Raw genomic sequence first — 14,016 nt, forward strand, 5'->3', positions numbered from 1 at the left:
GACAACTTGACATCCAATAGATTTTGGTTGTCAAGTTGTCAAATCAGATAAACAACATCAGGAAAAAAAGTTTCTCAATTGCCATTTATAGATAAGGAAACAAAAAAGGCAAAACAGGTTGTTTTTTGATTTGATAATAATCCCGTTTATAAATGGAATTTGGGAATTAAAGTAGCCTCTATGTATTCAGTTTCAGATCTGAGTGTCTGTCTGTTGAACGGCCGAGGGCAGAGTAGCTACATGCGCACAAAGGGCTCAGGGCAGAGGCCACAGCCGAGCAAACAGGAGGATGCAACACATTTAACATTTCTAACACTGTTTTGCTAATACCTTTGGTCCAGCCTATCTTTGTGCCTGCTTAGGATGAGCACTTTGAATCTTAGGGAATAGTTTTCAATACCAGATTGGCAGAGCACACATTCAGCCTGAGAGTTCAAGAATCAACATTAAGTTCATCCACTTGCACGAGCAGTTGATATTGAGTAGCACCTGTATCATCGATACATACTGTGACATTTCTGTATCACAACATATTGAATTTAGATATACTGGCCCATCCTTATTCAAAACTGAATCCACAGCACAGTAAAATGTTTTACGGTGAAGGGGTCTGAATACTTTCTGAACCTGTACGTGGTTAATTGTGGGAGTGTTTCACTTACCAAAGTGTGCATTCTCAAGGCGACTGTGATTTATAAAGGGAAACTGCATTGAAGTATGCATGTGCACGGTTTTATAAATCTGATTACTTTTTGGAATATGCCATTTGTGTACACATAAACTTTTATTATAGATACTATACAGTTTTACAAACATGTGTCCGGAACCTGCCAGCCAGAGTTTTGTATGCTGTATTTTAAACAAATATCCAGAGCCTATACTACTGTATCTGTACCTGTTGGTGTCCTTGTCGACCAGCAGACAGTGGACTGAGTGTCTCAGACAGTAGATCCCTCCAAACACAGCGCACATCCTGAAATGAAGCAACAGCTGAGTCAGAGGTGTGTCACAGGTTAATCACAGGTGTGATCCAGTCAGCATGAAGGAAGACAGGATGTGTACAGCTGAGATCATAGAACTGAATCTGCACTGGAAGTGAAAAAAATGTTCAGCCTTATACAAATGTCCAAGGCAAAGATGTTTAATTACAAAGTAACACAAAATGTCCAAAAGTATATGAACAGCAAAGGGAACTTATCTGCACAACACCAAAGAGCAGTGAAACCAAAGCCCATTAATTTACACATTAATTAATAGGTGTGTAAATAAGTTAACTGGATTTGAATAAATTACTAGGCAGTAACATATTAGGATATTATTGAGTATCAGCACTGCTTAAGGTAATTTCCAGGTGTGAAAAGCTCAATTAATCTCTATCTCAAAAGGATAACAGAACATTTTCATTTAAGATGATAAATATAAATCTTGGACAGATTTATACACTTTATATGAAAATATAAGTATTTCTTACCCATTAAACCAACTTAAACCACAGACACTGTATGGGAAAACACATATTATAATCCTTCAACTAAATCCAATAATGACACCAATTCATACGAAATATGCACAATAATTTAAAATAATTAAGGTTCACTTACAATACAGAATAGCTTATACGAGAACATGATATTTAGTAACGTCTCAAAAACTCTGGGGAAAAAAAAAACAAAAAAAACAAACAAAACCATACCTTTGGATACACAGTACATTTTGGTCGGAGGGGTCCACATACTGTCAATCGCATGGTGCAAATGATCAATGTCCGCCTACTTTTGACCAGATAGTGTATGTCAGTATGCAGATTTTCAGAATGCAAACTTTATTAAGAAGGAGACTGTTAGAGGGCATGTCTGTGATGACTGATAGGTGTTTCAGCCAGTCACAGGGAAGTGTGCCCCCCAAGCTCACTTCATAAATCAGTCTCTCACACACTTGTTGACCTTTTGTTACACATACACATTTAATGTCCAACAATCTGCCCATCATCACATATTAATTACACTGTATGTGTGTGTGTGTTCTCATCACAACAGGCTGAGCCAAGTCTCACAAACATGAACTAATGGAGTTTAATGTTAGCGTGTGTGTCCTTGATTAAAAGAAAACAAAACATTAACTGTAGAAACAAAGGGAAATCGCAGCACACACAAACATCAGGTGTGTTTGTGTGTATTAATGCATGTCTGAGCCGAGCAGTAATTTACGCTGAACACCATCTAATATGTAAATGAGCTTAGCCCTGGGCGACACCCTCCTCATTAATATTTGTGCACTGTACTAATGAGACAGCAGCATCACCTTAACAACCAGCTAATCCATCTATGGAGAATTTACTGTTCTGCAATAATGACAACATACAGTCTGCTGGTAGCTGAGGTAGTGTGGTAGTAATTGCAAAAGAAATACTGGTGGTAGTAGCAGAGACAGAAGAGGAAGCAGTACCTGTAATAATACTAGTACTTCTACTATCTCTGCTGCTTATCTGTTTCTTAGTAGTCCCAGCAGTAAAAAGAGCAATAGCAGGAGCAGCACTACTTGTAGCAGTAGTAGCAAAGGCAGTATAAATGCAATAATGGTAGACAGCCAGAGAGGGTAAACATATAGACAGGTTAACAGGGGGACAGGTAAAGCAACAGGGTCTTACCTACAGAAACACTGTGGTATCTCTCCGAGGCCATAGACCGGAAACAAGAAGGGAGTGTTGCCATAGCGACCCAGGCAGCGTAGGAAGTGACGTGTTGAGGCGAGCCCCTCCTCTGTGGGTACATCCTCAGTCACCATGGCAATGGAGTGAATCAGGAAGTGCTGTATGCTGTCTCCAATCTGCTGGTCACGCAAGAACTCAAAATATGGCCGACCATTGTAGGCTGGAGAGAAAATACAGTGCTAGGTTACCGCAGTGCTGTTTATATGCAGTTGCTATGAATGTCCTGATGATGTCTTCAGGTAGACAGGTAAGGTGTCTCACCTCGCTGCTCCTCCGTCTCCTCCACACAGGAAGTCAAGAAACGCATCAACTTCCTCTTTTCTACCACTGACAACTGACGACTAGCAAACACATCGGCTCTGCTGCAGGGCACCTGAGGAACAGACAATACAGAGACAGACAAGTAACACATCGGCTCTGCTGCAAGGCACCTGGTTGACAGACAGGTATGAACAGACAGGTAAATACAGATTGTACAAACCTGTTCCACACTGCCGTGGCGATATGTAAGTATCCTGGTAACGTTCTTGAACTCTGCATAGCGACTGACATTTGATTTGATGAGCAGATCAACCAATGAGCCACGAGAATACATAAGCTGCAGGAAGAGAAAACAATCAGCCAGTCAAACCAATTGGCTCACAGGTGTTTAGTGAAGCCAAAATTTCATGATATCACAGTTTTTGCCTGCTTACATCATTGTTACCTTACATTAACACTGCGTATATGTTGCTGTGCTCAGTTATCTTGTATGGTTATGTTTATTTGGTTTCACTATATTGCCATACTGTGTTGTGCTATGTTATATTGCTGTGTTATGTTAAATTGCATTATGACATATTGTCACATCATGTTAGATAATGTAATGTTAGAGATAATATTTCTCTATACTGTAGTGGTTAAAAACAAACAAGTTACAAATACAAGTTAAAATGTAATATGCCAGAGGGTACAGGCCTTGGAGTCAGTGGAACAGTACTTGTATAATTTGGCAGGCTTCGACCTTGTTGTCCTGAGAATTGTCTGTGTGCAAAAATGAGAACTTTAGGAAGGTGACCCAACTGTTTCCCATTTCCTGTACATCACAGGGTGTTTCCTCTTAAAAGTGAACACAGGAAGCTCAGGAATTGACATAAGACCCAAAAGCAGCTGTGAATAAAAAGAGCTAGATTGACTGTAGGATGATGAAGGGGATGCTGTTTTTGTGATAGTGGAATGAGTGTGCATTCGGACCCGGCCAGGTGGGGGGAACCGACTCTGGACGACTGTACTGTATGGTCAACAATGGCTGACTGACAATTCTCTTATCTAATACTTTTGTTTATTTCTATGCAGAGACGGTGATTCTGTTCTCCCATCTTTCAGATTGTTGAACTGCCTTTCAAGTTATTGAACTGTTGAGAATTATTGTGGTATTAAATGATCATTGGAATTGGAATGATTTTCCTGAATTAATTTAGTTCACATCTGACCTCAACCACCACAGTACATTATACTTTCAGGCTGTGGGAAGTTATAATGATACAGTACACTGTTATACAAGATTGCTCTGCTGTGTTACATTACAATGCGTTGCTATGTTATCTTGTACTGTTAAAGTATTTAATATAGCTACTGTATGTTACATTATCTTATGTCTGTGCAGATTCTCAGTGATCCAGGTCATAGTAAGCTGAAAAAAAACTTAGAAAAAATCAACTGGACTAGATTTCTAGGTTGAAGACGTTTCACCTCTCATCCAAGAGGCTTCATCAGTTCTGACTCCCCGGTGTCTCCTATAGTTGCCAACCTGTACATGGAAGAAATTGAGGAAAAAGCCCTGTGTTCCTTCACTGGTACCGCTCCCAGCCACTGGTTCCGCTACGTGGATGACACATGGGTTAAAATCTGGACCCAGGAGGTAGAGGCTTTCACTAAGCATATCAACTCTGTGGATGGCAACATCAAGTTCACTCGTGAAGATGCCAGAGATGACTGTCTGGCCTTTAAAGCAAGGATGATTTGGCTACCTCCTCTGCCGCAATAAAACTTGCTTTCACAGCAGCTTCACTGTGTGATTGCGCTTTGGTGAAAATGACTGCTGTGATGTCAGCTTCCTCTTAACTCCCTTAAGGCTTGTGGATACCCTAAGTGGGCCTTCACCAAAGCAAGGAAGATTTGGCTACCTCCTCTGCCGCAATAAAACTTGCTTTCACAGCAGCTTCACTGTGTGATTGCGCTTTGGTGAAAATGTCTGCTGTGATGTCAGATTCCTCTTCAGCTCCTCTACCTTCTGCTCTGCATTCACGTTTTTCAGCTTGTCCTGATGTTTTGTCTTGTAGTGCCATCTTAGGTTATATTCCTTAATTACAACCACATTAGCTCCACACATGGGTTTACCGGCAATGTCAGTAAACATATACTCAGCCTCCCACCAGTTTTGAAAGGCTCTGTATTCAGAATCAACTTTTCTCTTGGCCATTGTTAGGGGCTAGCTTTAACTTGAAATTAGGGATGTATACATCAACAGACGCTTGATTGATCTGACATAATTGACGCGGGAATGATCGCAGGTTGCATATTGTTCGGTAAGGCAGCTGTTGCGCTGCATTACGGGATTTGTAGTTTGTGTGTTATCAATGCTTCATATCGCTGGGCCATAAAAAAAAAAAAAAAAAAAAAAAACATAAATAAAATGATCTCGCAGGCCGGATGTAATTGTACGCCGGGCCAGATGTGGCCCGCGGGCCTCGAGCTTGACACGTGCCTTGAAGGGACTTTCTTCAAATTTTCTTCAGGTTTCCACTTAGATTCAAAGATTAACTGATTAGATTTTGGTGGTAAAAGGTCAAGCTCACAGTCAGTTCTGTCCCACACCCATGAATTTGACTGAGGGGCATACAACCACAAAATGGTCATTAAGCTGCTGTTATATTTTATTATATCATGTTTTGTCAAGTTACCTTAGAAATGAGGTCGATGTTGAACCTCCGTCCTTCCTTCACCAGCTGAGCGTAGTTGATCTTCTTCCTGATTGGCTCTGATTTGCTCTGAGCAGCAGAGGGGTGTGGCTGGTCTGCATCTAGCTCCTCCCCTTTTGTCTGAGCAACCTGTGATTGGACAAAACATCTGTATGTCATCCACCTGCATTGTTTACCCATCATGCTCTTGTACTGACTACCCATCACCCACCTCTAGAGACTACTCATCATGCACCTGTAGAGACCACCCTTCATCCACCTGCAGACACTACCCATCATCCACCTGTAGAGACCACCCATCATTCTCCTGTAAAGACTACCCATCATGCACCTGCAGAGACCACCCTTCATCCACCTGCAGAGACTACCCATCATTCTCCTGTAAAGATTACCCATCATGCACCTGTAGAGCCTACCCATCATTCACCTGCAGAGACCACCCTCATGCTGTAATAAACTGCTGCATTGTGGGTTAATTTGTATTTTTGATGCATAGCTGCTTCAGTCTAATCTGCATCTGACTGATCAGTTACTGATTTCAGATGAATACAAGTGATGTGTTCATACCAAATCTGAATCTCTATTGATCCTTTCTGCTGTGTTCACCTGTTGTTCTCCGTCCGCTGTTTGTTCTGCTTTGTCTTCAGGTTCCTCTTCCTTGGCATCTGGAATAAAAAAACAACTCATTGGTCCAACTAGTTTTGATGTTTTCTTATCTTATACTGCACTTATTAAAACATGTAATCCAATAAAATCAGATGCAGCAGTGAGTGAATGTCACAGATCTGATTACCTTTTCTGTAGAATTCTCAGATTAAAGATTTGTTTACACCTGAGCCTTTCTTAGGATCACGCTGAGCTGTTTGTGTTCAGATTTAAATATTAAATGAAACATCTTACACTAGATGTGTCAGATATGAACAAAACCTTCAAAACTGTTCAGTTACTGATCAGTAAATTTGTTATTAATCTGATTTAAGTTTATAATTCACTGAGTGAAAGATCAACATTAAACATGGATCTGATCACAATCCAACCTGCAGATTCTGTCTCTGAAGGTTCTTTAGCAGCCTCTTCATCAGCTGCCTCTGCAATTTCTTCTTCTGTGGTGTTCAGAGGATCAGGCCTCTGAGCTTCCTCCTCATCCTCCTCTCTGAAAACAGAACAATCCAATGATCTATGAACGTGAGGACATCAGGACTAATGTTGAATAACCAAAGAAAAATTAGATAAATATAACAAAACAAAAATAGATTTGAAAGTAAAACAGGATGTTTCATGATAAGCTTCAGTCTGATGCACTAACATAAAGAACGTCATAATCCTGCAGAGAGGCAGCCTCGTCAGATATTTTACTGTCTTGTGATCACTTCAACTTTGTTGTTTATATTCAGTGTTACAGTCTTGACAGAATAGTAGAAGCAAGAATCAAAGGAAAGGTGTACAAGACAGTAGTGAGACCAGCTATGCTGTATGGGTTAGAGACTGTAGCAGTGAGGAAAAGACAAGAGGCAGAGATGGAGGTAGCAGAGATGAGGATGTTGAGGTTCCCTTTAGGAGTGACCAGGAGGGACAGGATTAGGAATGAGCACATCAGAGGGACAGCTCAGGTCGGCTGTTTTAGGAACAAGGTCAGACAGGCCAGATTGAGATGTTTGGACATGTGCAGAGGAGGGATAGTGGTTATATTGGTAGAAAGATGTTGGAGATGGAGGTGCCAGGCAAAAAGAAGGCCAAAGAGGAGATATATGGATGTGCTAAAAGAGGACATGAATTTAATTGGGGTGAGAGTAGAGGATGCCGAGGATCGAGTTAGGTGGAAACAGATGATTCGCTGTGGTGACCCCTAATGAGAACATCCAAAAGAAGCAAAAGGAGAAAGATTCAGTGTTACAGTCAGGGTAACACTTCCTGTAGGTTTGTCACATCAACAGCCGTCAAAGGGAGAAAGGAGGATCATGGTCTTTGAACCATTAAGGCTTTTATTGTGAAATAAGAGTGCAGGACATTTCACTGACAATAGTCTAACACAAGATAGGACTAGAATTACCACTTCCCTCACTTGTATCTTTTCCTTGAATCTTAGACCCACCCACATAAGATGTGAGGACAAACTGGGAGGAGAGAGGAACAATACATTTTCTGTAAATTGATTTGATTTCGTTTACTCTGATCTGTATGTGAATTGTTCAATCACAAAGTGATTTATGATAAAGGGGCATGTCAATCCGTAACAGACTTCCACAACGGATGGACTCATGTATCCTCAGTTACAGTTCCTCTAGCAGCCTCCTCACCCCTGAAAGCAGAAATAAGAGCTTTGGGACACATTCATCATGATGGACCACTACAACTTCCGGGTTGAACGAAGGACCCAGGGATGATAAAATAAGGGAATCTGGATTTAGCATGTGACTTTGGTGAGGTCAAGTGACACCAGCACAAACTAATACAACTAAGACGTGTGTTTGATCAGAATCAAACTTGTTCAGGTGGGGAAAAAAAACTAAGCAAACTAAACTACAAGTAACTTGCAAAAGAAAGCGGACATCAATCAAGAGGCAGTTCAGTGTCCCATAATGCCATAACAGCAAAATTCCCATCATAGTGTGACCCTCACAATGTTACTGCTGAGCCATGAAAACCCGTCGCTGGCATTTGGAAGGACACAGTCGAGACACATCAGGTGGGGGGAACCGACTCTGGACGGCCAACAGGCTGCAAGTTTTTCAAAAAAAAAAGGACAAACACGTCGAGAGAAGCCAGCTGAGGTGGCTCGGGCATCTGTTTCGGGTGCCTCCTGGGCGCCTTCCTAGGGAGGTGTTCCGGGCATGTCCCACCGGGAGGAGGCCCCGGGGAAGACCCAGGACACGCTGGAGGGACTATGTCTCTCGGCTGGTCTGGGAACGCCTTGGCATTCCCCCAGAGGAGCTGGAGAAAGTGTCTGGAGAGAGGGAAGTCTGGGCATCTCTGCTTAGACTGCTGCCCCCGCGACCTGGTTCCGGATAAGCGGAGCAAAATGAATGGATGGATGGATGGATGGAGGACAGACATGACAGACAGAAAGTCATTGTTTTAGGGGTAAAATGGAGACCTCAGTGAGCGGAACACGGGCAAAGCGGTGAAGATGTCACATTTCTGCACGTCTGTGTTCTGCTTGCTCAACAGCTGTTTGACAAACTGCTCATATAGTCTCTGCTAGTAGCTGACTGCTGCACTGTGAAGTGATCCTCCATGTCCTCTGTTCAGCTGTGTGTGTGTGTGTGTGAGGAACACAACCACTTCTTCCTCTAAACAGAGACAGTAAATGAACATGCACCCGGTACAGACACGAGCGCTGCTTTCGGTCTGTGCCGCTGTGTAGGCAACCAGGGATGGGCATCGTTAGGATTTTATTGATACTGATGGTGGTCCAACATCAGGACCATCAAGAAGGCACAGCAGAGGATGTACTTCCTGCGCCAGCTCAGGAAGTTCGACCGGCCCCAGGAGCTGCTGATACAGTTCTACAGAGGAATCATCGAGTCTGTTCTCTTCACCTCCATCACTGTCTGGTTTGGCTCGGCAACCAAGCAGGACAAGTACAGACTTCAGCAAACAGTGAGGACTGCATAAAAGGTCACTGGTGTGAGCCTGCCATCCATGGAGGACCTGTACACCGCACGGGTCAAAAGGAGGGTGGAGAGGATCAGTGCTGACCCCTCACACCCCGCACACAATCTGTTTGATCTCCTCCCTTCTGGATGGCGTTACAGGTCACTGTACACCAAGACAACCAGGCACAGGGACAGTTTCTTCCCCCAGGCTGTCACTCTGATGAACACTTAACCACGACAGTGTGAGTGGACAATAACCCTCAGTGCAATACCTGTAAATATACCTCGTACAGATTATACAGATCCGTACAGGTCTCTATTTCCAAGTACTCTATTTTTATCCCTATTTATCTCATTTCACTGAGCAATCCTTTTGTCTGTCTACATTGTTTACTGCCTGTTTATACAGCTTATTTTGTTGTATTATTGTTAACTTGCCCCTTGCATGGGGATATGTACATACACATTGAAAGCCAATGTACCAGAGTCATTGCATCACTGTCTTGTATGGCAGCAATACTGCTAAAGGCTCTATTCTATTATAAAGCCACGTTCGGTTCTTTCAAACCAGGAACTCAGAGGGACGACTCAGACCACTAGGATATATAAAAAATATAACCGTGCTGGTTTATTCAAGGATCACAGGCAAAATTAACATTACAAGTCCAGAGATCTTCCAACCCCCAGGCTGCCCAAGCAGCCCGGAAGCAGCAAGAGCCCCGAACCAAGAATTGCTATACAATATCATCACTTAGTTGGCTCGCCCCCTCCTCCACAGAAACGTCAACCGAGACGTCTCTCTCTCACCAGCTTTGCAGCTGGCTATAACGTTAGCCAAAACATGAGGAAAAGTCAAGGTGTGTGGCTGTTGTTTTCGTGGTGTGTATCTAAAACAATTTGACATAACATTACACATTAAGACAAATATTATGGTCACTTTTACCGTCATAATAACATTTATCCCTGACCGCAGCCTTTCTCTGCTTTAACTAACCTTGCATTTAACAGCCTGAGGAAGACATCCTGGCTACACTAACATCTTCTAATACAACAGATCTCTAAATATCTATCTAACTAAGAAATAACCTAACACTCCCAAGGCTGTAAATTGGACTCTGGCCGGAGGTTCAGAAGTGTGAAATGCAGGACCACTAGACTGAAAAACTCTTTCTTTCCCTCTGCCATCAGACTCCTAAACAGCTGAGTTTATTACCAGGAAATACATCATGTACTGACGACCTGTACTGTTTACATTCTCAGTTTGCACATGCATAATTGCACATTGACTGCTGACTGCTGCACATGCAGCTCCCATGCAGCATACACTCTCTTATTATATTCTTTTATATTTTTATTATATCTCTGCATTTGCTGCTTAAAGTGCCTTAGATTTTGTGTTACTTATTCATCTACTTTATATTTCATTTGTATTTTGTGGCATTCATGTGGACGGCAAAGTAAGAATTTCATTGTACAGGGATTTCCTGTTAACTGTGCATATGACAAATAAACACTTATAACATAATTAAACAGAATTAACATTGTGTATTTTCTCATATATGTGCTACTGCTAATGTTCCTAAGAAGCAAAGTGCAACAGCACAGTTCTGAACAAACGACTAGACTACAGTGTGATTACAGAGACGTAAAAGAAGCCAGCTGAGGTGGCTCGGGCATCTCTTTCGGATGCCTCCTGGGCGCCTTCCTAGGAAGGTGTTCCAGGCATGTCCCACCGGGAGGAGGCCCCGGGGAAGACCCAGGACACGCTGGAGGGACTATGTCTCTCGGCTGGCCTGGGAACGCCTCTGCATTCCCCCGGAGGAGCTGGAGGAAGTGTCTGGAGAGAGGGAGGTCTGGGCATCTTTGCTTAGACTGCTGCCCCCGCGACCCGGCCCCGGATAAGCGGAAGAAAATGGATGGATGGATGGATAAAAGAAGTCTAATTCGGGGCTCTGACAGTGTTTTTACTGTGTGGTGTTTTGCCTCCTACCCTCAGATCACTAAATCCGGCCCTGCTCTGAGCATCTTGCTATTATCAGAGACCCAGGGATTACGCTACATAACCCAGCGTCGTCTGATGCTCTGATGACTTGAATTTATGAATGCACCCATAACAATCTACTGGCAAATAGCTTTGATCAATAATCTATGTTCATATAATTCTATGTGCATGTTACTGCTAACATACATAATATAACAGGACAACAAGAGATGAACTGCAAGATGGGCAGACAAAAACTGTGCATTTCTCCGGCTGTATGTGATGGACCTTTACTAGATGTTTCCACAGATCGCTTGTGTTGGCGCCCTTATGTGGAAAAGACTTGTTGCAACAAGCACCATCAGTATCAGCTGTAGTGAAATGTAACCACACGCACTGTAGTTAAGTTTGCAGTGTGTGTGTGTGTGTGTGTGTGTGTGTGTGTGCGTGCGCGCGCATGCTGCAGCTTTGTGAGTGACAGAGCTGGCCCCGCCCCTCGCACTCAGGCTCCAAGAGACAGATCTGCTTTCTGGATTCGGAAAAGCGAAAACACAGCATAGATGAAGGTATTAATCAGAAACAGAGTCGGTGAGATGATGTGCAAGATAACGTTTAGGTATCAATAATAAATAGGAAATCTGTTTTCTTAACTTCTTCAGTACTAATAGCGGAACCATTAACACCGGGGCTTACTGATGCTATGGTATTTAATAATTTAGCACCGGTTCTTGTTTAATACTGGGCTTCAGTTCCCACCCCCAGACCTATACACGATGTACATGTAAATATGACCGGCACAGAGTCGGATATCTCAAAGTGATCGCCCAGTCACAGGTCATGGCTGATCAAACTAAAAACCGGTGCACCTCTAAAAATCAATAATGTTCTCTCTTGCTCAGTTTTGTCAAAATTACATTTAAAGTAAAGTGCATATCTGAGTTTGTCAGTGTTGGTGTGGGGGGGGGGGGAAAGGACAAGAAGAACTCCCTGTGGGTACTTATTTTTTACAAACTAATCTATTGATTGAGGAACTAATCAACAGATTAGTTGATAATGAAAATTGCTAGCTGCTGCTTTAAACCCAGCATCTGAAATCAAACACACAAAACAAATAACTTGTCAAACAAGTCAGCAGCTTACCTGGTGAAACAGAACACCTTCATGTTCCTGAAAGAGGCGGAGTCTGAATCATTCAGGTAGATTAGCTCCTCCCCTTCCTCCAACAGGCTGGACCAATCCTGAAGCTCCTGTGGCTGAGACTCCTCCTACCGACACACACACACACACACACACACACACGTTCTGTTTTCATTCCTTGTGGGGAATTTACATTGACTTACATTCATTTCCTGTAGACTTACCCTAACCTTAATCATAATCACTACTTGTCTAACACCCAACCTAACCTCATCCTAACACCTAAACCATGTCGCCACTGTAAATTTCAGTGATTGGCCAAGTCCCCACAGTGTATGTTAACAGGTTTCGGTCCTCATGATGTAAGTAATACAAAGGAACACACAGAGAGAAACAGATTAGGATAACCACAACAATGTTCTCCATCATCAGAAGCAGCAGTGCAGTTCTCCATGTTTGTAGTTTTTCTGCAGCAACTTGGAGGTAACCTCAGTAGCCAATCAGGAAGCAGCACTATACTCACAAGGTGTTCTTGTATCCAGGTGAGAAGGCCATTGAAGGTGAAGCTGGCCCAGTTCGCTGCGTAATAACGCTGCCTGCAAACACAAACAAGAATCTGTCACTTCACAGTGAGGACAAAACTCTCAGAATAAAAGCCTACCTGACCACAGAAACATATTAACACTTGTTTGTATTAAATATTAACTGCAATAAGGTAAAGTAACTCTTATAAAGTCTAAAACTGTTTATTTTAAATGTCACTCTGACACGTGTCTCTCTCCTACAAATTTCACATTTCAAAACTGCTTTGTGCAGGGTTTCAGTATTTTTAAATTAAAGTGGTTATTTGAAGGGGAAAAAAACAGACTCATTCACCAATAAATACCATGAAAAAATGTGAATAGTTGCATAAATAAATATCAGAATTAGAATCTGCTTTATTGGCCAGGTGTGTTGGACACACGAGGAATTTGACTCTGGTACATCAGCTCTCAATGTGCAAACAGTAAACCAGCATAAGGCTGTGTAATATAACAAAAATAAGTATTTACAAGCAACAGAAAGTGCAAACAATGCAGAATAAGCAGTATGAACAGACAGTAAAAATGCAGACAACAAAGGAATGTTCTTTGAAATGAGATAAATAGGGATAAAAATAGAGTACTTAAAATGGAGCACTAGGGACATGTACGATTCTATATAATCTGTACAATGTACAGTGCCTTGCGAAAGTATTCGGCCCCCTTGAACTTTGCGACCTTTTGCCACATTTCAGGCTTCAAACATAAAGATATAAAACTGTAATTTTTTGTGAAGAATCAACAACAAGTGGGACACAATCATGAAGTGGAACGAAATTTATTGGATATTTCAAACTTTTTTTAACAAATAAAAAACTGAATAATTGGGCGTGCAAAATTATTCAGCCCCCTTAAGTTAATACTTTGTAGCGCCACCTTTTGCTGCGATTACAGCTGTAAGTCGCTTGGGGTATGTCTCTATCAGTTTTGCACATCGAGAGACTGAAATTTTTGCCCATGCCTCCTTGCAAAACAGCTCGAGCTCAGTGAGGTTGGATGGAGAGCATTTGTGAACAGCAGTTTTCAGTTCTTTCCACAAATTCTCGATTGG

At 42.2% G+C, this 14,016-nt stretch overlaps 1 protein-coding gene across 1 annotated transcript in view; it reads right to left on the bottom strand.

The window, feature by feature from the left end:
• chm (CHM Rab escort protein) overlaps nucleotides 1-14,016 on the bottom strand; it is a 46,070-nt gene that overhangs the window by 25,472 nt on the left and 6,582 nt on the right. The window contains exons 3-11 of the mRNA XM_020613936.1: nucleotides 12,908-12,980; nucleotides 12,388-12,512; nucleotides 6,708-6,823; nucleotides 6,238-6,335; nucleotides 5,653-5,799; nucleotides 3,192-3,308; nucleotides 2,972-3,083; nucleotides 2,648-2,870; nucleotides 896-973 (exon numbers count right to left, since the gene is read on the bottom strand). Of these exons, the coding sequence (XP_020469592.1) occupies nucleotides 896-973; nucleotides 2,648-2,870; nucleotides 2,972-3,083; nucleotides 3,192-3,308; nucleotides 5,653-5,799; nucleotides 6,238-6,335; nucleotides 6,708-6,823; nucleotides 12,388-12,512; nucleotides 12,908-12,980 (1,089 nt within the window). The remainder of the gene's footprint in view (nucleotides 1-895; nucleotides 974-2,647; nucleotides 2,871-2,971; nucleotides 3,084-3,191; nucleotides 3,309-5,652; nucleotides 5,800-6,237; nucleotides 6,336-6,707; nucleotides 6,824-12,387; nucleotides 12,513-12,907; nucleotides 12,981-14,016) is intronic.

The sequence above is a fragment of the Monopterus albus genome, unplaced genomic scaffold (genome assembly GCF_001952655.1).
Source record: "Monopterus albus unplaced genomic scaffold, M_albus_1.0 scaffold140.1, whole genome shotgun sequence".
Lineage (NCBI taxonomy): Eukaryota > Metazoa > Chordata > Actinopteri > Synbranchiformes > Synbranchidae > Monopterus > Monopterus albus.